The sequence below is a fragment of the Manis pentadactyla genome, chromosome 3 (assembly GCF_030020395.1).
Source record: "Manis pentadactyla isolate mManPen7 chromosome 3, mManPen7.hap1, whole genome shotgun sequence".
NCBI lineage: Eukaryota > Metazoa > Chordata > Mammalia > Pholidota > Manidae > Manis > Manis pentadactyla.
The window spans coordinates 217477981-217500746 of record NC_080021.1 but is presented as its reverse complement, the minus strand read 5'-3'; the positions used below and the strand labels follow the sequence as shown (position 1 = coordinate 217500746).

The following is a 22766-nucleotide window of genomic DNA, read 5'->3' as shown; positions in this document are numbered from 1 at the left end:
TAACTCCACCTCTGAACCCGGCTCCCTCATCATCCATCTAGGGGTTGTTAGTGTGCTTATCTGGAACAGTGTAGTGGAGCCTCTGTGGAGGGCCTGGACCTCAGTAACTGCCAACTGAATTATAGTTATTATTGTAACTGCTCACTAAATTATAAATGATAGTTATTATTGTCATCATATTAATTAGTTGTTAATATAATGACAATTAGTTAATATTAATAGATCTCATATTGACCATTGATGTTATCCCTGTCAACCCACAGCTGCTGTGAACCACCCGTGCCTCACCTTTTCCCTGGTCCTTCTCCATCGTCCCGCCTTCCCTTCCCTCAGCCTCTGCAGCCCCCAGGTCGGACCCCTCCCAGCTCCTAGCTGTGCCCGGCCTGTCTGTCCCCAGGAAGACTGACATGGGCAGCTCCGTCAGGTCAGCGGGGCCCCAACCTGGCTGCCGGCACCACACTGCCCCAACCTGCAGGGTCCACTGGCCCCCAGCTCCCGGCCCGGGAAGCAGATGGTCAGAAACTAACGAATCAGCCTGTGTATTTACCAGCCCCGCGCCTGCTGCAGAACAGGCTTAATCAAGAGTACAGTAAATAAATCCCAAGCCATCGCCAACACAATTTTCTCTCTCTCTCCTATTTCTCTTCTTTCTTCCACTGCCTTCCCACTCCCAAGATCTCGGGATTCCATTTAACCATGTAGGGGACAGAGTGTGCCTCTGGCTGAGGGCGCTGCCAGGGCGGAACCGACCATCCTCCCAAACACGCCACTTGATCACGCTCTGGCTCTACCCTCTGTCCTTCACTAGGGAGGAGCCGAGGAGCCAGCCGGTTCACCCCAAGCACCCCAGCCGCGGAGCGCTGCTGCCCCGACGGCCGATGACGGCGCGTGAGGGTGGCGGCCAGGCTGCGGGGTGGCGTCTGCCAGCCTTCTTAGTCTGCACATTTCCACTCGTCTCTGAGATCAGATTAACTAATAATGACACAATCCAAATACTACCTACTAGCTGACCAAGGAGAAAGTCAGGGATGTTCAGAGGCCCTTTCGACCTTGTAGGACGACACCAAAGCCAACCTTTGAAAATGGCGAAAGCAGGAATTGTTCCATCTGACATCTCATGAATACTGCCAGAAAGGAGAAAGAACATCACACTCATGATTAAAAGCCTTAAACCTTTCTGCAGAGAAATGTAACATTTTCCATTCAAATTTAGGGGGTTCATAGCATCCTAGCTCCCCAATTAGGCACCCATGTTCTGGGGTCTAGAGCAGTTAAGGAAACTGGCTTTGGGGTCTGAGAGGCCCGGGCTCAATCTCAGCTCTATCCCTGGAAGGCTGTGTGGCCTTGAGAAAGTTGCTTTACCTGAGTCTGTATTTTCTCATCCAACATCACGTGAGATAACGCTATGAAACTCCTGGAAGATTCCCCCGCATGGGAGCAACTATGATCGAATAGCAGCTTCACATGCACTAGCTCAGGGGCTCTCCCAGCAACCTTGCGCAGGAAGAAGTAAGGCTAAGAAACCCTGCTCCTTGACAGGGAAGCTGGAACTCCATCACAGGCGCAGACCAACTTGGGGACTGCTGGCTTGGAAGATGCAGTGGTGGTGACATTCAGAGTGCCACTCATGTGCCAGGGCTGGGCTGGGCACCTCACACTCGTTCCTCACCACATCCTCCCAGCCTCCCCCCAACCCTGCCACCCCGAGGCAAGTGGAGTAGTGTCTCCACTCACAGAGGAGAGGCTGAATGCTTGCCTCCCAAGTCACGTCCTCTGGACTCCGTGGGACCCAGCCAAGGAAATCTTGGGGGAACGAACCCATCATATCTGTGGTTCTCCGATCTCTACAGATACACAAAGCCGAGTCACTCAAAAGGCCAGGCAGCAGAGCTGGAGGGGTGAAGGCAGGGGTGCAGGGTGAGGGGAAGGCAGCCAGCCTGGCCAACAGCACCAGAGAAAGCAGGGGGATGGGGGCAGGGGCGACACAATCTCCTACATGGACTAAATAGGAGTCGCCTGGCATGACCTATTCTACAGAGAAACCATTTCACACCACGCTTTTCAAACCGTGCAACAGTCTTTTAAATGCTTTTGCTTTTATGTTATTTTCTGTGCACAGGGTACAGTTGGAGTCAGAGGCTAGGTTGTAAACAGTGTAGACAAGCTTCAGGCAAAAAACTGTAATTGAGTGGGAAAGCCGACTGTTAGCAGGGACAGAGGGAATGGCACCCAGGGGACATCTGGCTGTTTGGAGCTCTGGGCCCCCACCCAGGATGCCCACGGAGGGCAGCCACCAGAATTGTACCGAGGTCACGGCAGATGAACAGGCACCTTTAAGGAGGACTGGCCTTGCCACCCAAACCCATGTTGGGACAATATCTCAGTCTCTGGATGCCAGCAAGCCTGATTCTGGCCATCTGCACAGCAGTGTGTCAGAGCACAGAGAGAAGGGCTCTGCTGGGATGGTCCCCCCTCAGCAGCCCAGAGCCATGGGGTGTGGGCAGGCCATGCTATGTCCCGGAGTCCCAACCCCTCGACTGGACGGGTGGCACAATGAGGGCAGGGCCTCATCTGCCTCCTTCCTCACTGCCACACAGACCCTGGCCCTCTGTGGGGCTTGGAAACCTTTGATGAATGAATGAATGAAGTCCAGCACGGTGGAGTCCAGGGCCTGGGAGGCAGCATGGCAGGCACTTTGCGTGGCACTGGCTCGTGGACCACGGAGGTCGTGACCATTCCCGGCCCCGCGGCTGGAGCAGGTGGCAAGGTCCATGGTCTGCTGGGGAGCGGGGCCCTGGCATGTGCGTTCTACAGACGGGGAAGGTCTGAGCGACTTCTTGGAGTCCAGGGAGTGGGGCTCCGAGATGAGCCAGGAAACTGTGCCCTTCACCCAAAAGGGAATGGACGCTGCCATCCCGGCCCTGCGCCACTCCCCCGAGACTCGGCTTCCACCAGGAGGCAGAGAGCCATCGCTTTGTCACCCCGGCGTGTGGGCAGGCCCAGGGAGCAGTTTAGCAGCTGACAGATGTTTCTGAACCTGTCTGCCAGGCTGCCGAGTTTGTCTCCTCCTCAGCCCCATCAACCCCAGCTGGGCCAGGGGGCGGGGGGCTGCCAAGGAGAGCCCCGGGAGGGGTGGGGGCGCCGAGGGGGATGGGCGTGGTCAGGCCAGGCAGTACCAGATCCCTGTGATCCACAGAACCTGGGAGGAGCACGCGTGGGGGCTGAGCACCAGCAGAGCCGCCCCGCTGGGGGGGAAGCCCTCGTGGCCTGGGCAGGTGTGCGTACATAGGAATGAAATCCATGATCCGTGCACCTGGGATTTGGGAGACTGTCCCTAGCCTCACATGTGATCTCGGGGGGGCCTTGCCCTCCTGGTGCCTCAGTCTCCCCACGCAGGCGATGACCATGCTCTGGCACCCTTCAAAGCCCAAGTTCCTCGGTCCCCACACCTTGCGAGGAAGGGCACAGAGGCACCCAACCACCTCCCCCACCGCAAGGAGAAAGGCGGGTGCCCAAGGAATTCTCCCTAACAAATGATTTCCTATTTATTGGTAAGAAAAGTTGCATCGGGGATAAATTATTAACAAAGTGGAAATGGAGATTCTGCTGGGAGCTGATGCTAATCCCAGCTGCCCGTCGTCCGTGACTCCTCTCTCCTCCCTCCCTCTCCCTCCGCGTGTGTCCCTCCCTCCCTCCCTCCCTCCCTCTCCTCTTACCCCTCCTCCTGGTTTCAGGGACCCTGCCCCTCACGCCCTCTCTGCCTCTAACTCCCCGCCCGCCCGCCGGCCTCTCTGCCCCTTCTCATCTGGGTTTCTTTGGAGCCAAAGCCCTGGACAGCAGCAAGGTCACCTTCCCTGCCTGTGAATCAGCAGAAATGGACCACACGGTGTTTCAGGGCAGGAGCTGCAGCCTGGAGTGATTCCTGTTGGGTTGGAGCCACTTACAGGGTGATGGCCTCCGGCCTGCACACCCCACCCCCAGCCCCTGACCCCGGCCCAGGCTCGGCACGCGTCTCCTGGTCAAAGTCCACCTCGGACCGTGGCCTCAGGCCCCCTCCCAGACTCTCGGAGCCGTACTCCAGCCCGTGCGGCTCCATTCCCCAAATTGTCCAGGACGAAAGGGAGGCCGTTCATTCCACCCTGCCCACAATTCACCTCCTTCCAGAACCTTTTTTGACTGAGACTGGAGGCCAGGACAGCGGGGACCGGGTCCCACCCACCCACCAAGTCTGCACACGGTGGTGTTGGGTTAACATTTCCAAGCTGAGCGAGGACCCTCAGTAACCGGGCCCGACCGTAGCGTTTCTTGAGCACTTACGCAGTGTGCAGTTTCAGGCATGCCTCGCCGCGGCCCATCGCTCAGAGGGTGAGCGCATGCCTGGCACCACAACCCCAGTTACCCAGGGCGGTGGCAGCAGCCAGGTGAGACCCTGGTTCCACAGTCTACTCGCCCCAACTCTGGCTTCCCCAACAGACCAGCCAGCAAGGCTTTCCAATGCCCCGAGGGCACTGGGACGTCCCAGAGGACTAGCCGTCCGTCAGGGGGAGGGTCAGCCAGGAGCCAGGGCCAGAGGGGCAAGGATCAAATGCCAAACACCCCAGACCCAGAGCAGCCGATTCCCCCACCTCTGAAAAGCTGGAGGAGGTGGGTGGGCTCTCGCCAGAGCTCCGCTAGACAAGGGTTAATCTCTAGGAACTTAAAATTTTTCAGTGGACCCCTTTATCCAAGGGGGACACATTCCAACATTCCCAGTGGATGCCTGAAACCATGCAGAGTATTGAACTCTCTATACATTGTTTTTTCCTACAGATACATACCTATGATAAAGTTTAATTGATAAATGAGGCATGGTAAGGGATTAACAACAACAATAGTAAAATAGAACAATCACAGGAAAATACTGTAACAAAGTCGCGCGGGTCTGGTGTCTCTCAGAATACCTTCCTGTAGTGCACCCGCCCTGCTTGTGAGATGGGAGACGATAAATGCCTGTGTGATGAGAGGAAGTGAGGGGAATGGCGCAGGTGCCGGGATGTGTGTGGGACTGTTCCTGACCTTCCGACCCTATGTCAGGAGGATCATCTGCTTCCGGGGCATTGACCGCAGAACAGCGGAACCACGGATGGGGAGCACCGGCATGCTCTCGGAAGAAAAGGACACATTCTGCTTTGCCCTGGGCTTATGCGGATTCTTCCCGCAGCCCCGTGTCTAGCAACGTTCGGGGTGGGAGACTCTATCCTGGCTGAAGAGAGCCTCTGCTGATCCCCCACAGGCGACTTGTGTACCCCAGTTCCTCACCTGATGCCGCTTAACCGCCCAGACACAAGTAGGCATCTGTCTCGGACCAGGGATGGCTCCCTTCTAGTCACACACCTCCAGTAACAGGGAGCTCATTACCGCAAGGAGCAGACAGGCCACACAGGACTGCTGGCTCCTTAGAAAGTTGGGCAATATTTTTTGGTTCGCATGGAACACATTTTTCTTTGCTTCAGTCCCCCTTTCCTTTTATGTTCTGGCGGCCCTGTTTTCTCTGCCTGTGCTGTAAACATTTTCTAATTGATCAGGAAAAGCAGAGAGAGGTTGGATTAGCCCAAACCCTCCCACACCAGCCGCCCGAGGGAAAGCTCAGCGGCCCCTCCCTGCCTGTCCCTGGGCAGACTCAGCCTGGCAGCCCAGGGAGCCCACTGCCCACCCGCCCACACGCTGGGCACCTGCCCGCCTCCCGCCTCTCTCTGCAGCCCTTCCCGCCCACCCCCTCCCCATTCTAGGCTCACCTCCCAAATAGCCCCACACTTTTATTTAACACTTTTTTTTTAAAGTAAGTAAAATCAGAGAAGGAGAGATAGAAGGACAAAAGAAAGAAAGAACTAGAGAAAGAAAGAGAAAGAGGGGGGAAAAGGGAGAGAGAGAATGGGGCCGGGTGGGGGGGAGGGTGCAGAGGAAGAAGAGCTGCGTTCAGAGGAGCCGAGTAAAGTGCATTATTGATTCAGGACTCAGAAACGCTTAGAGAGTAGAGAAAGCGTCCTGCTCTTTAAAAGCTTGTGCAAAGCATAAGCTAGACGCATGCAGCCTTCCCAAAGAGAGCCCGCTCTGCTGACATGAATATTTTATCGCCGAGGAAAAAAGTGGCTTGGAAGATTTAAATGCTGGGGTGGGAGTGGTGGGCAGGGCGCCAGTTGGCCCCGCAGAGGGGGGTCCTAGCTGGGGCCTCGGTGCCGCTGTCCCCCCGGGAGTCTCTGCAGAGCCCCTGCCCTCCTCTCTGAGAGGTGCCCTGGGCTTTCTCGCCGAAGTAGAACGTGGGGGCCTCTCAGGGGTCCTGAAACAGGTCCAGGACTGGTGGGGGGGGGGCCACCAACTGAGGGCTGGGGTTGAAGCTAGGTCTGGGCAGCCCCTTCCCCACACTGTGCCCCTGCTTAGCCCCTGCCTGTCACCACCAACCCGTCCAGTGTCCCCACCCCCACCTGCCACCTGCCACTAGATGCTGTTTATAAACACCAGTGTTTTCAGCCCCCCTGCTGAAGTCCACAGCGCCTCCCTTTTGGATAAAGCGCAACCCCAAGTCCTGGCTGTGCCCACCTCTCCCACCCATCTTGCACTTCTTCCTCTCTTGTCTCCTTTTCCTCCCATTCTATTTTTATTGGCACCAGACACCGAGATCATGATTTTCCATGTGAAATTTCATTTTCTCCAGTTATGACAATCCTATGAGGTATTGTACAACTTCTAGTCTTACATTTAACATGAGGAAACTGAATGAAGCACAGACAGGTTGGAAGACACGTCCAACAGCTTTGGTGAGTCAAGGGCAGCAAACGGGGGACGCTCCCCTGTGCCCGCCCCGCGGAAAGCCCACCGCGCCACACTGCCTCTGTTACAGTCATTCCCTGGCTTAGGGGCAACTTAATGAACTTTGGTGCCACAGATGTCTTTGCAAACTATGTTACGATCCTACTGAAGCCATTCACCACCTTGTTTCCACTCTGCAGGCTTGTCCTCCTTCCCTGCTGCCCACGCCCTCGCCCCCTGGGTTTTCTGGATGGGGCACCCTCTGACAGAACCCCTCCAGCAGCCCACTTGCAGGTGCCCGCTTAAACACCCCTTCTTCGGGGACCACACCCCTGGCCATGCCCACCCTGGAGAAGAGCACTTGATCAGTTTTCCTTGGCATCTTTTTGGTTAATTAAGCACATGGGTCCCCTCCCCAGCATGGGCTCCAAGAAGGCACAGGTGGAGCCTGGCACATGCAAGGGGCTGAATTAAGGTTTGCTGGGTGCCTCCCCATCCTCAGCAGGTTCCCTTGAAAGGAGGTCTTAGGTGCGGACGCAGCACCCAGATGGACGGGGGCCTACCTGTACCAGCAGCCAAGTGGAGGCCTTCCAAGACTTTCTTCCTGCTCTTCTCCAAGGAGTTAAGAAGTGGCAGGGCAGAAGAAAGAGTAAGAAGTCCCGGGGCCTGCCCCACACCTGGGCACACCTGGGCACACCTGGATGGGTGCATCCCTCCGTGGATGAAGCCCTTGGTGCGGGTGGGAGTGGAAAGGCTGAACTGGTAAGGTTTCTTGCATTTATTCATTCACTTATTCATCAACTATTCCTGAATGTCCTCTGTGTGCAAAGCTGTCCTGGAGAAGCAGCGATCAGACCTGGCCACCCAGCAAAATCCCTGGGAAGGGGAGGGGTATGGCTGTATCCTGGGATTTAAGGCCAGAAAGTCTCTCCATATTGAAAGCAATCAAGGCACCCACCCCTCTGCAGGGACCCCGATCCCAGGCCAGCTTGGGGAGCCTAGCACAGCTGGTCCAAAGAAGGGCGCCTATGTGGTGACATGGCCCTGCAGTCACCTTCACCCTACTTTGTAGGTGAGAGAACTGAGGCCCCCAGAGGCCAGGCACTGACTCAAGATCACACATACCTTGACCTCTTATGAGAGCACTGGCCACTCTGCTGTGACTGCCAGAGAAGTCACCCGCCACATGGTGCCAGGGAATGGCACAGATAACAAGCTTGGAGGGGAACTGGTTGGATGTTCAGGAAGGCTTCCTGGAGGAGGTGGGACTTCAGAAAGGCCCAGAAGGTTGGGTGGGCTGGATATGGACAGGTGGAGGGAGACTCAAGCAGGCTGTGCGGAGGGTGCTCTACGCACAGAGACCAAGTGAGGGGCCAGACCAGATGAACAGTTAGCATGGGGGGGTTGCAGGGAGAGGCGGATGAATGCACTTGGCAGGGCCAGGACCCTGCTGGGGACCATGGGAGGTAAGGGCAAACGGGAGGCCTGCAGCCGGCGCAGACTTGACATTCAGCAGCTGCAGGAAGGCCCTCACTGGCCAGCCAGCCGCCTTCCAGGAAAAGAGGTTAAGAACCTGGGAACAAAGGGCCAGCGCCTCTGTGGGGTGGGGGTGGAGGGTGGGAGAAGCCAGCAGCCCTCTGCCCAGGAAGCCAGAACAAGGATGGGGTGCCTGCAGCTCAGATGTAAGAAGGATTCTGGGAACCAACTCTCTCCCTCTCTGGGGTCTTTGAATTTGATAAAGCGAGATGCTTAAGGCTGGAAGGGACCCGGTGCGGTCCTGGGAGGGACTGAGACGGTGGCTCTCAAACTCGGCTGTGCTCTGGGGCTGCCTGGGGAGTCTGAATGAACCCCAGAGCCCAGGCCCAGCCCAGAGGCTGTGTGGAAGCTGGCCGGAGCTACAGCCTGCGTGGCCGGCCCCACCAAGCAGCCAGCTGCAAGCCGCTCAGACGGGATACAGGCCCCGGTGGGAGTCCGCACGGCCCGCCGGCTCCTCCCTCCCCTCCTGCCGGCAGCTGCCCATCTGGGTTCGGGGGCCCCAGTGAGGCTGCCCCAGGGGTGAGGAGGCAGGGGACTGATGGAGGAGAGCCACGAGATCTGAACCCCCTTTCCTGCTATGGAGACACCACTGAGAGCGGCCCTCACGTAGACTCGCAGGGGTGGGGGCACGCCAGGCGGATCACACCACACCCTCAGGGGCTGGTCCCAGGCATGGGCTGGTACGGGTCCCCAGGAGACTCCGAGGCTGAGGCCACTGCCTTGAGGGCCCTGCGATGGGACAGTCTTCCATCCTGGGGCGGCACCTGGCCCCCAGCCCCCTTTCCTGCCCCTCCCCTTCCCTACGCCTGCCCGCCAGGCTGAGAGGCAGCCAGAGCCTGGGGAACCCGAGGGGGAGGGGGGAAGGCTGCCCGGTGCCAGGCAAACGGCCAGTGGAAGGCGGACACCTCACTCCCCCCCCTGCTGCTCCCCTCCACCCTCTATTTTTAGGTCCATTATTGTCCATTGTTGGGTGTATTTTTTTTCCCACTTCTTCCCCAGAAAACCAGATCGGGTTCCTCCAGGCAAGGCCATCTCGCCTTCCCCAGAGCTGGTGCGTGGGAGCGTGCATGCTGCCAAATAGACGTGAAATAAGTGAATTATCAAATAAGTGGATTAGCAGACTCGTCATGTCTCAAAGGGCAGAGGGGGTGGGTAAATGCCACAGTCACTCCTCTCCAGCCCCCCTTCCTCAGGCTGACAGGAATAGCACACTCACCCAGCACAAATGGCCACGCGCATGTGCACATGCACACGCATACACGCACAGATGTCAACCGCCTCAATCTATTAGGTGCTTTCTGAGATGCTCAGAGCGCCTCACATCAGCTAAGTGGCCTGCTTAGGAGCTAGGCACTGGGCCTAGGCAGCCCGGGGTCAGTGTCAGACTCCTCTACTTAGAAGCTGTGTGATTTGGGGTAAGACGCTTACCCTCTCTGAACTTCAGGTTCCTCATATTCAAAACAGGTATAAATATGGGATCTACCGTAAGTCTTCTGTGAGGGCTCAACAAGCTAGTTGAGGTCAGGTGCTTCGTATACAGTAGGTACTCAAAAAAGGTAAGCTGTTGCTGCTTAGGGTGAAGGAGGAGGAGGATGTACAATCAAGAAAATCCTCAGACAACAGAATCTGACAGTTATGAGAAGATAAACATAGATTTTCTTGAGCTTTAGGGCCCCTAGCGGGAACCTAGGGGGCCTCGGGAAGACTCGGGGTGGTCTGGGAAGCCCTGCAAGTGTCTGCAACTCTGTGTGAGCGCGCGTGTGCGTGTGTGCATTCACTGTGGATTCCCAAAGGTGGCCGTGAATTCCCCAAGGTCGGAGCCCCGTTCTGGGGTTTTGCTGCCGGGTAGGGGCTGCTCTCCTGCTCTGTTTGCCCCCTCTGGGGGTTCCCAGGCTGCCCCCCTCTCCCTCTCTGTTTGAAAGTCCCGAAGGGCAGGAGCAGAACCTGGGAACGCAGTGAGGTGCGGAGTCTGGACACGCAGACGGGGAACCTACATCCTGAGACTCGCCTGAGGTCACCCAGCTGCTGGAAGCCAATCCAGGGGGTCCCTGGTCCCCAGGAGCCCAACCCGGCACAGTGCCAGCCCCAGGGCTGTTGGCCAAGGGTTTGGGATGGCGCCGGGGGCGGGGCCAGGGCCAGAGACAGCGTGCCCTTCCTCCAGCTGGCTTCTCCTCGACTCTCCAGAGGGAGGGGACACTCGCAGAGCCTGCAGACCCCGAAGGGGCACCCCGTCCGCTTCCTGGGGCTGGGCCTCTGGGGGTTCCCTGCGGCACCTCTCTCAGCAGCCCTGTTCACCTTCAGCCCGACGGCAGCCTCCTGCTGTAACTGGGGGAAACTCCCGGGAGCCCTGCACCCCCTTTTATTTCCCTGGCTGATGCTTAGAGTCAAGTGGACGAACGACTCGGGCGGCAGGAGAGCTGGAACGAGGGGTGAGGATCCAAATGGTCCTGGAGTGCCCAGGACAAACTGTGCCAGGGAAGAGGGATGTCAGGTCTCAAGGGCAGGCCCGGGTCCTGGTAACTGTAGGGGAGGCTCTAGAACGCCCCTGGTTTGGGGCTGGAGGGATCCAGGCGCATGAGTTAGTTGAATTCCTTTCCACTAAGGAGGAGACCCTGAGCCGTCAAGTGACCCTGTGAGTGTGGCCACAGGTGCCCTGCCGTGTGCCCTCCGTGGCCCCGCACAACAAGGAGTGCTGCGGCCGTGGGCAGCTGAGGAGAGGGCCGCGCAGCGCGTGGGAGCTCACCCCCGCGGCCAGCAGGCAGATGCGTTTACCTCGGGGCCACACCTACCCTGAGGAGCAGCTCGCGCCCCCCCCAGCTGCAGGTGCCTTTCAGGCAGACGTCCCACGTCCCCCACCGAATGCCACCACATAGAAATCCCTGGTGTGCGTGGATGGACAGAGACCTGGTATGGGACACCTCGTGTCCACATATGCGGAAGGGCCCCAGTCCGCTCTTTCTGGGAATCCATGGCCTAGGGTGGAGCCTCCTGGGTCCACTGCTCCCTCGCTGGGGGCCCAATCCTGTTGGGCCTCAGTTTCCCAATGTAGGAAATGGGGGCATTGGACTTCATTAGTGGTTCCATGTTGTGTTCACAGAAGCCCTGCTGGTATGGGGGCTCAGGGCCCGGGGTGGGGGCAGGCGGATGCCGCAGGCAGTTTGAGGTGCCCACTTTCTCCTGAGCTGCTAGCTCCTCTGTAATGTACTCACAGACATGCTGGGGTTCCTCTGGTCTTACACAGTCTCTCAGACCCTTTCCAAATTGCCCTCTCTTCTTGAGATGAAGGATAATTATACTCAGCATTTATTTAGTGCCTACTGTGTGCAAGAACCACCCTGTGGAGCAAAGGTGGAGATGCAGAATCTGGTGCCCTGCTAGCATGGAAGCCGGGGAGGAGACATTCAGAGACCAGAGAGGAGTCACAGGTCACAGTATGCCTCCCCACTTACCCACTCTGAGCATCAAAGGTCACATCTCAGCCTAAAGGGTAGCTTAGGAAAAAGGGAGGAAAAGAGGGTCAGAGTAGAAAGGTGGGAGAGACAAGGGGGGGAGGGGGGAGGGAAGAGCACCTGGGCTTCCCCCTCCTCAGGTCTCACCAGGCCATGTCATTAAATGCCCGAGACCTGAGTTCGAGCCTGGACTCTGCCACTCAGTACTGGAGTCTCAATTTCCTCATCTGTAAAATGGGGACAGTAAGATAAAAGTGGTTTCCACCATGCAGGACATTTGAGAAGGTTTGATGAAATACATGGACTTCTCAGTGCTTCTGTGGAACAGAGTTGAGAGTCCAGAAATAAACCCCTACATCTATAGTTGATTGATTTTCCACAAGGGTACCAAGAACAGTTCATGGAGAAAGAGCAGCCTCTCCCACAAAGGGTGCTGTGGAAACTGGGTGTTCACACATGGGAGGATGAACTTGGATACTTATTTAACACCACATACAAAAATTAACCCCGACTAGATCAAAGATCTAAATGTAAGAGCTGAAACTGTGAAAGTCTTAGAGCTATAGGGTTTAATGTTCATGACTTCGGATTTAGCAATGGTTTCTTAGATATGACCCCAAAAACTGAAGTAATGAAAGGAAAAAATAGATAAATTAGACTTCAGTAAAATAAAAAAATGTGTGCATTAAAGGATACAAGAGAATGATCAATCAAGAAGGAAAACCAATTTTCAATCAAGAAAATGAGAAGACTATCTGTAGAAAGAGAACATTATTTGCAAATCACATATCTGGTAAGGATCTAGGGTATCCAGAACATACAGAGGACACATACAACTCAACAACAAAAAGATAAACAACCCAATTTAAAAATGGGCAGAAACTTGAATATGTATTTCTCCAAAAAAGATAACACAAATAGCCAATAAGCACAGGATGTCGACTGTCATTGGGTATTGGCAAAATGCAAGCCAAAACTGTAATGAGATACCACTTCCCATCCACTGGGTTGGCCATAATGTTCAAAAACAAAAATAGGAAGTCACAAGTGTTGGCAAGAATATGAAGAAACTGGAGCCCTTGTACAATGTTAGTGGAAACATCAAATGGTGCAGCTACTGTGGAAAACAGTGTGGCAGTTCCTCAAAACCAAATATAGCATTACCATATGATCCAGCAATTCCAATCCCAGCAGGTATATACCCAAGAGCAAGGAAAGCATATGTCCACCCAACTTGTACACAAATGTTCACAACAATATTATTCATAATAGACCCAAAATGGAAAAAAATTGTCTATCAACTGATGAATGGATACATAAAATGTGGTAGATCATGTGTGGAATATTACTCAGCCATGAAAAAGAATGAAGTACTGATAACCTGCTACCACATGGATGAAGTGAGTCTCAAAAACATTATCCTAAGTGAAAGAAGCTAGACACAAAAGTCACGTGTTGTATGATTCCATTTATATGAAATGTCCAGACTAGGCAAACATCCAGAGAAATGTCTTGGGACTAGAGAGAGGGGGGATGGTTGCACACATTTTGAATGTACTAAAGGCCACTGAGCTCTACATTTTAAAATGGTTAAAATGGAAAATTTAATTTTACATATATTTCACTGCAATAAAAAAATTTTAATGGTCAATTTCATGTTATGTGCATTTCACCTCAACTTTAAAAATTAAAAGAAAATTGTAATGCTCTCATTAAGAAAGAGAAATTGTAGCTGTGTGGTGATGGACGTTAAGTAAACTTATTGTGGTGATTGTCTTGCCATACAGACATACATCAAATCATGCTGTATACCTAAAATTAATATGTTATATGTCAGTTACAACTCAATTTAAAAAAAAGAATTTATAAGTGGAAATCAGAGGGAAATTGTGTGATGTGCCATTATATTTTTAGTACTTGGCTTTAGATTTCTTTATTTTGATTTTAATTTATGAGAATACTATAATAAAGGAATTTGAACTTGAAAAAATTTCCTAGTGCTGTGGTAGGCACAGGATATGCAATCGGAATCCCTGTAATCTGCACTGGAGCCCCCCGTTTTGTATGTGACCAAGGTGGAACCCCAGCCTAGATTTCCGCAAACTTCCAGAATGTACTTGGCAATCTCCCAGGAGTGTTGGAAGAACTGGCTAATCTAATCAAACCCTGTCGTTGCTGAGTCGGGGAAACTGAGGCTAAGGGGCTTGGCCAGGTGTCCCAGCAGCAAGGAGACTTTGTGGGGACAGAGAGCTGCCCGGCTCTCCTCCAGCGCTGTTTGGCTCTAACGTGCCAGCCCCGCCAGCAGTTGGCGTACGTTTGGGGAATCAGAAACACATTTCATATATTTAAGCAAATCTGCTGCTGCTGAAAAACAAATCAGAACCTGCAAACCAAAGCCGAATAGAACCGGTTTCTGCATCAACTGCCATTTCCGACTTTCCTCATCTCTCCTATTTCTCAGGAAGGAGCCGAGCATGCTCGGGGGGCCATATGGACCCTGGCCAGGCCCAGGCAGGAGAGCCTGGGTCATGGGCTGTGTGATGGGCAGAGCTTGCAGCCTGGCCCCTTTCCCAGGCGGTGACGCCTGGGCAGTGAGGGTGAGGGGCCGCAGCTTGGCACCTGCTTCTCTGAACCTGCCACGCTCTGTTCCAGCCCCCTGGCTCAGGGCCTTGATGCCCTGCAGGCTCCCTTGGGCCTCTGCCTGCCCACTCTCCCCGCCTGCTCCCTCCTATCATCCCCAGGACCCTGGAGACCGGTAAGGAGCCAGAGATAAGAAGGAAGGTTGCATCCCAGTTCCACCTTTCCGGGGACCTTGGGAAGCCTCGGTCTATCAGATCTGTCCTTCATCTGTCAGATGGCATTAAGCCCTCCCACAGGCTTAGGGAAGGCTTTGCTGAGACAAGTAGGGGGAGCTGCCTGTCCCCTCTGCCCCCCACATGCTCTCCCCTCATGTCACCTGGACCCCTTTCTCTGTGACTTTGCACACGCCGTTCCTTCTGCCCTGACCATCAGTCTGAATCCTTCTGACACCCTGGACCACCCTGGGCCCATCCCCTGCCCGGAACTCCCCAACATGTGCTAACCCTACACTACGCCATGTGCTTGGCTGAGTGGGTCAGCTTCTGTCTTCATTTTCTACTTTAACTCCTTTTGTCTCTCCAGCTAAATTCCAGGATGGGGAACCAAACATGCCCTTTTTGGAACATCCATGTGGTGCCAGGCACCCAGCTGAGGGCTTTACACGCCGTGTCTCATCTCATTTGCACAGACTTCCTTTGAAGGTGTGTCTAGAATCACCCCAACATTCAGATGAGAGAACCGAGGCTCAAAGCAACAGGGATGCATCCGAGGTCCCACGGCCCAGAAGGGGCTTCCATATAGCCCACCCCAAATCCCAAGTGCTCGACCACAGCCGGTGTGGCCTGCCTGCCCGTCCAACCGTCTGCCCGTCCCCTGCCTCACTGCGCGTGGGATTTGAGGCAGGTTGCAATGAAGGAGAAGAACGAAAATATGTTAAAAACTCATGACCAGAGAATGTAGAGACCGAAGAGGAAGAGGAGCTGGGGAAAGCAGGGAGGTGTAAGCTGGGACCTTCTGGAACCCCTAAGTCTTTGACACTCCTTGGACAGACATCCCCTCTAGGCCCCCCCGATTCCCCAAAGCCCTCCAGCCACACTGCTCCTCCCCTCCCCGGGGTGTCCAGACCCAAACCCATTCCCTTAAGGAAAGTAAGGGTCAAGGACCTCACTCCTGTGGGCCCCAACTTGCAGGCAGCGCTGCCCCTAGCCTGTCACTGTCTGCTCCCAGGGAAGGAGACTTCACTGTGCAACAGGATGTCACGCCTGGAACTATTCTGGGCCCAGGCTGGGCGCTGCCTCAGGCATTTCAAGAGCTTGAGCAGTTTTAACTAAGGGTGGGGTAGAGCTCAGGTTCCAATGTCACCTCCTGCTTGAGGATAGCTGGGCAGACCTCCTGGTGTCGTCCGATCACAAATCCCACAGGACAGGGACTCTGACGGAGAGAAGCAGAGGCTTTCCTGACCGAAACCCTAGTTCTTCCTGTAAGACTCAGCCCAAATCTCTCCTCTGAGAAGTCTTGCTGGATCACCCCCACCTGCCACCCACCCACCCACCCACTTGTTCATTAAACACTTACTGACTGAGCCATGATGGCGGCACTGGGAATGCAAAGATGAGAACCTGCCTCTAAGTGGCTCACAGTCCACAAAAGCAGAAGCAAACACCAGGAGTGTAACAGCCAGCATGACTGAGCATCGATCATGTGCCAGAGCCCGTGCACCCAAGTCGGGTATGCATATTCTATTAATAGCAGCAATGTGAGGAAATAAGGCCCAGAGAGGTTAAGCCTCATGGCAAAGGTCACACAGCATGGGGATCCAACCTGTGTCTCTCCACCCCTAGGGCCTGAGCCCTTAAACACTTGGCCACATCAGAGAGCACACTGACAGGGACGTGATCCTCTGGGGACCTTCTAAACCACCTAGGAATCGGGGAAAGCCTCTTGGAGGATGTGGAGTCCAGCGTAAACCTGGAAAAATGAACCAGGGTCATCTAGGTAAATGAGGAAGCCGTGGAAATGAAGGAAAAAGGAAGGATTCACGGCAGGTACTAGGAGGCTGGCGACCTGGCGGTAAAGCCGGAGCGTGGAGAGCTCAGGGGAGATGGGTCTGCGTCCTCCTCGAGCTCCCATCACGCCAGGCCTCCGCATCACCCACTCCTCGTTAACTGAGGGTGTCTTTAGCATCTGTTGCTTCTCTTGTCTACTCTGACTTATAAGTCACCTCACCTTCCTTTAACAATTGTGCCTGGCACAAGGTCAGACCCAGGAAGCAGCTGCCGGCTGGAAGGGTGGAACGGGAGCGGGAGCGGCAGAGGGGTGTCTGGTATGCTCTCGCCTACGGGTTTGGGGGCCAGGAAGGCAGAGGGGCAGGAGGCCTGAGCCAGTGGACCAGTCAGCTCGGTGCTGTTGGAAGGCTCGGTGCTTCTGTGAACATCGGGGTCTGGCAGGAGGCAGGGCACCTGTGACCTTGAATCTGCATGTGGTGCTCAATGTCATGGTGAAGACGGACTTGAGGACTCCAGGACCTACCTGCCATCTGCATTAACCAGCCCAGCAGAGCCCCTGGGGGAGGGACGGGGCCATCTACTCTGCATTTGGGTAAACTGAGGCATAGAGAAAGTAAAGCATTCTGAGGAAGAAGTGTGATCACAGAAAGATAGACCTTCACGGCCTTCACTTGGTGTCCCTGTCTGCTGAGACCAAGGCAACTCCACGTGCTGACGTCTCCTAGGAGAGAGCTTCAAGTTCATCTCTCCAGGGTTAAGGTGACCAAGACCAGATAGAGCTTAAGTCAAACCCTTACACTGGAATAGAATGTATGCTCTTTAAGTACTTTCAGATATGTTGAAGGGCATTTTCTTCTCCCAAGGAAGTTGGTGGGGTCAGCAAGGCAACACCCCCATTACAGATGGGGAAACTGAGGCTCAGAGCACTTAAAAACTTGCCCCAGACCCACCAGCCCAGAAGTGGCAGAGCTGGGATGCCAGCTCAGGTCTCCAGATTCAGGTCTGTAGCTCTTGCTGCTTCTCTCTGGAAGCTCAGCTCCCAGCCCCACCCCCTCTCTCCTGGGACCCCCGTGTGTCTCCTGGTCTTCATCTGTCTCCCTCAGCAGCAGCGACTCACCCCACAACATGTGAAGATCCCCTGGGATCGTCAGCGTTGGGTTTCACCCACCACTGAGCAATTCTGCAGAGCAGAATTTCTCAGACCATGCCCTGCCTGCGTCCGAATCACCTGCATTTCTTGTTAGGATGGTCTGGCTCAGTAGGTCTGCAGCAGGGCCTGGGCTTCTGCATTTCAAACAAGGGGAGTCAGTCCAAGCACTACACTTTGGGAGCAAGTGGGTACCCATGGGATTGCTTTAAATACCACCGGCCTGGCTGTAGCTAGCTCCCCCACCTCATGCCTTCCCACCAGCTCAATCTTGAGGCTCCAGAGTTAGTTTTTATCTCAGAGGCACAAGGAAAGGGTTTCCCCTTCCTCTCCTGGCAGTGCAGGTGGGCAGCCTCCCCTCGCCCAACCACGCCTTCCCCATCCCCAGGGGTCCTGGGGACGGCAGCTGCCCTGCTAGGGGTCGAGAAGCCTTTGCCAGGACTGCCCTCACCCCAGCTTCACCACACTGGCCCCTCCGCCAGGCCTGGGGATGTAGCAGGGAGGGGCTGCCTGTCTCCCCCAGCAGCCCTCATTGAAATTTTGCCCTTGCCCAAGAAGCCTCGGCTGAGAGCTCATCCCTATTAATTCTCACTGTGCATTTAGAGCCATGGGTTTTTATTTATTCATTTATCTTGGTCTTCTTCCTCCCTCCCCTTCCTCACCAGGCTGGAATTTACAATTCAGTTCCCAGGAGGCCTTGTGGAAGGATGGGAAGCCTGCAAGGAGAAAGGGTCTGCCCCCTGAACCCTGAAAAGGGCAGCCGCCCCTTGGCCCCTCTGGCACCCTTGGGGTGACCCTGGGCTCAAGCACCCGTTGGCTGGATGTTGGACAGGCCCAGCACCCGCCACAGGACAGGTGCTAGGGAACAGGGACCCACCGTCAATGCAAGGCTAAGGGGTCATGGGCAGCCCAGCTGCCCTTCGGGCGCCCCCTGGCGGCCGGTTAACGCCACCTGCCGAGGCTGGAGGAGGTTCAGCTCCTCCCTGAGCTTGCAGAGACCTCCTGCTGCCGCCCAGAGATTAGAAACACAGGGCTTGTCATGCTTAAGGATGGAGAGGTGCAAAGAGGAAAAGCCAGGGACGCCTCCAAGGGGGGATTAAGAAACGAACGGCCACTACCGCCCATGGAGCACCTACTATGTGCAGCTCTGCACCCAGGACCCGCATGGTCGGGCTGCACTCTCTCGCCAGCCCTGTGACACCTGCATAGTATTTTCTCTACTTTACAGAGGAAGCAACTGAGGCTCAGAGAACAGGGTCGTGCCGCCTGGTGGGTAAGCATAGGCCCTCGCTGTGGGCAGGCTCCCCACCTGCGTTCTAAACTGAGTGACCTTGACGGGATTTAGACAACCCTTTTGAATCCCTAAAGTGGGATTGGAACAACACCTACCTCAGAGCACCCGAGAGATGACTGAGCGAGACGGACACAGGGCCCACTCGCGGGAAGTGCCATCGACGGGGGCGTGGGAGTACGCTTTCGTCCAGATGTGGCCCCCCCTCCCCACAGAGGCCGGCCCCACCGAAGGGCGTCCAGCACCCACCAGGCAGCATCCCCATCCTCCCTGGCCGCACGTTTGTAATCAGAGGCAGAGCTGGATGGCAGCCCGTATAGAATATTTAAATCCGTCAGACAGGTGTGGAGGTGCTGAGGGCCCACCTGTGAGGGAGGTGGTGGGGCTGCTGCACTTGTTCACCCCACCTCCCGGAGAGCAGAAGGGGGCAAGAGCCCTCTCCTGGCTCCAGGGATTCAGGGCACCTGCCAGGGCTCAGGTTGACTAGCACCAGGACTAGAGGCGAGGGCTGCCACCCACCCTTGTAGCTGCAGCGGGAGGTCTGTGTGAGGTGGGGGCTGGGCAGAGGCCCAGGGCCGAGGGCATCCTGAGCCAGCTTTGGCCAGGAGAGGGCCTCGGACTAGCATTCCATGGTCACTTGCACCCCTCAAGCCCGTGACCAGATGTGGTCCAGGGAATTACGGTTTCCCAGCCCCACCCCTACCCCCTTCCTCAGCACGTTAAGGCGATGATTAATATTTAAGAGAAGAAGACAAGACTGATACAAGAGGGGGAGCTGACTGCTCAGGAAACGGTGGGGAAGCCCTCACATGAGCTGGCGGGGGCAGCCAGCCGGCTGCGTGTTCAGAGCTGGGCTCCCCCCAGCCTTGCCCCTGACCTTGTAGGGACGCCTCCTTGCCTGTCCCTGAGCCAGGGAAGCCCTGGTGTCCTCAGTGCAGTGATCCCCATGGACTCTCTAGTCCCCGGTCCCTGTGCCCCCTTCTCCCTCCCTCTCTTCCCAGCCAGCTCCCACAGCCAGGCCCCCACCCACAGTGACGGCCTCATGACAGCTGACCATCCAGGCGGGGACCCACCTTCCCAGGCTGACCGCTCTGTGACAGGACAGTAGGAACCCGCTGTGTGGGATGGGGGGATACCTGCTTGGTCTGGCCATAAGCACAGAGACCTACAGGTTCCCGCAAGGATATGTGGAGGCAGCAGCCACCCCGAGGATGACATGGAGACCCTCTCATCAGGTCCTGCCAAGCATTCAAAGCACTGCCCAGCAGGCAGGGACCTCTCAGCAGGCAGTCAGCTCAGTGACTTTGGAGCCCGACCCTTGAATCACAGATTTACCACAGTGTGTGTGTGTGTGTGTGTGTGTGTGTGTGTGTGTGTGTGTGTGTGTGTGTGTGTGTGTGTGTGTGTGTGTGTGTGTGTGTGTGAGACACTGGGTCTCAGTTTCTCCACCTGTACAACACGATGGCAACAGCTAACATCTACGGGGCACCTGCCCTGCACCAGACCCTATTCTGAGCACTTTGCATATATGAATTAGCTCACTTACTCCTTACAACAACCCTATGAGTGTGTGTCCATTACAAATGATGGAACAGAAGCCCAGAGATGCCACTGGTCCAGAGCCCACCCACCAAAACCCACTTTATACCACCCAGAATCGACCTGGCTGAGCTGAGGGGAGGACTCCAAGGAAGGACGCACCTCCAGCTCTCGGCCCGCACGCCTGAGGAGCTCGCATAAGGGACCCCTGTTATTGTCACTGGTGGTGGTTTCAATCTCATTGAGTACCGAAGCATTCTGAGTCTCTAACCAGGACTCAAGTGACAGCACCTGACTGTCTGCCTTCCCCCGCGACGTGACCAGTGACCGCAGTCGCCACACATAGGGATGGGATTGGAGAGGGCACCAGACACACCGTCCATCCTGGTCTGAGCCCCTCTTTCCAGCCTTACGAATCCCCTCTGCACTTCCATCAGACCTTCCCCTGCAAAGTGCCGCTTGGTGCCCAGCATCCCCTGGCCTGGCAAAACTGTCTCCGGGATGGGATCAAGTGGGACAGGAGGTTGCAGCACAGAAGGGATGAACGAGGGGGTCAGAGGGTAACATTGCAAATAGCACCTGGCCCACTCGCCCAGAACGCTGACTTCCTACAAGGGAAGCAGGGCTTGTCTGCCAGGCCAGGGAACTGTGACTACTGTGGTCTTCCTGAGAGGAAATGGCTCTAGTGGGCAGATGGCCAGGAACTTTCCCACCCCAGAGAGCCATGTCATATGACCCCAGGGCCATCAAGGGGGCCTTCACTTTGGCACATTTCCAAGGCGGAACAGAGACCCGGTGCCAATCCAAGATGCCTGGAAAGTCAACCTTGCATCTTGGCCCTCCCACTCTGCTCACCCACCCCTAGGGTCTGTCCCAGACTCCCTCCCACTTGGCCTGAGCAAACAGAACATCAGTAGGTGACTTACGTGGGAGCAGAATCTCTCAGGGGGGTCTCCACATGTGATGCCCGAGGGCTCCACCTTCACCTTGACATAGTCCTTCAGGCGCATCACCTTGGGCTGGCAGGCGTAGAACTCCCAGGTGGGGCCCTCATCCGAGGTCACCCAGGATTTACAGATGTCGTAGTCCCCAGAGGCCAGTGGGAGGCAGTACAGGAGAAGAGCCAGCAGGCGCAGCATGGCTATGCAGGCCGCAGGGCGCGGCCCAGAGAGGCCCTGGAGAGGCAGCAGCTGGGGCAGGCGGGACTCGGGGCCTCAGCATGGAAACGCCACATCTACCAGGCAGTGGTGGCCGGATGTCCCCGGGACTTGAGCGCTGCCAGGTTGCAAACAGCAAGGAACTTGTTTTTTCCAAAAGGCCAACACAGAAAACTCAGAGCCAGCGTTTCTCAGACTGCTGATGGGCAGATCAAAAAGTCGCCTGTAACTCCACGTCCTCCTAACCTTGCATTTACACCTCTCCCAGAGGCGAATCTGATCAAATCAGGAGGACTCTCAAATTGTGACGGTGGATGGAAATGGGATAGGGAGAAAATCTGCAGGGATCTGGCAAGAGGTTGGATCAGATTGCTTTTAATTTTTGTCCTTCCAATCAATCCAGGTCTTTAAAGGGCCCTTAATGTGTGATGTGCTCAACACAACTGCAAAACAACCCTCCAGCCTGCATTGTAAAGATACAATAAAATCAGGAGGTGTAGGTGTTAGCTGGAAACATGTTCTCTCTATGGGACTGGACTTGGCATCTCAGACCAATAAAAGAGATTTCTTTTCATATGGGCTTAAAGGGACAACAATTATGTGGCTGGACTAGAACATAAAAAGCTACTGAGGCGTTAACTAGAAAGAAGCTTATTTGGCTCTGCTTTAGTGGGGACAGGCACTAATGGGGGCCAGCTGACCTTGGCCGGTGGCCATCAGCAACTTGTTACGAAGTTTCTGAGACTTCAGCTCTCAATCCATCCAGGTACCGGCAGCCTGGCTTGTCTTTCATCCTAAGAGAAGAGGAGAGAGCTCATTAGCAACCACACCTGCAACAAATTAAAACGAGGAGGGGGGAATAAAGATGGATAAGAACAAAAGCTCTCTGGCAAAATGGGCAAAAAAAAAAAAAATGAGACTGCATTAGCAAGGTCTCCTGAGAAACTGGGTTATTTTTATTAATATCAGAGCTGCACGTGTGGAGACTGGGCACATTATTAAAAAGCTTATGTGTTTTCGCCTCATCTGGGGGGTGTTTGATCAGCAGAAGTGCCCCTGCATGGGGTCAGCAACTTTTCAAAACATCCCCAGGTGCTAAGACTGAATGTTTTTGTTTTTGTTTTAAAACCATGGTTGACAAGTCAAATTGTCAAAGCTGTTACAGGCAGAAAGGAGACTGTCACTGTAGGTGCAGGAGAGCCTGCTAGTACAGGTACAGATCAACAGAGTGGGCCACACACCTGGGCAACACGTAAGAACCAGGTGTCCATAAGT

The 22766-nt window shown here is 55.1% G+C and overlaps 1 protein-coding gene across 9 annotated transcripts in view; it reads right to left on the bottom strand.

The window, feature by feature from the left end:
* Positions 1-22766, bottom strand: part of NTNG2 (netrin G2) — a 63666-nt gene that overhangs the window by 37124 nt on the left and 3776 nt on the right. For 6 of the 9 annotated variants that reach the window (XM_036913486.2, XM_057499157.1, XM_036913488.2 and 3 more), the window contains exons 2-3: positions 22193-22285; positions 21261-21954 (exon numbers count right to left, since the gene is read on the bottom strand). In XM_036913486.2, the coding sequence (XP_036769381.2) occupies positions 21261-21473 (213 nt within the window). In that variant the 5' untranslated portion in view covers positions 21474-21954; positions 22193-22285. Of the gene's footprint in view, positions 1-15926; positions 16012-21260; positions 21955-22192; positions 22286-22766 lie in introns of those variants that run through there. The other 3 variants (XM_057499155.1, XM_057499156.1, XM_057499158.1) reach the window with 3 other exon arrangements.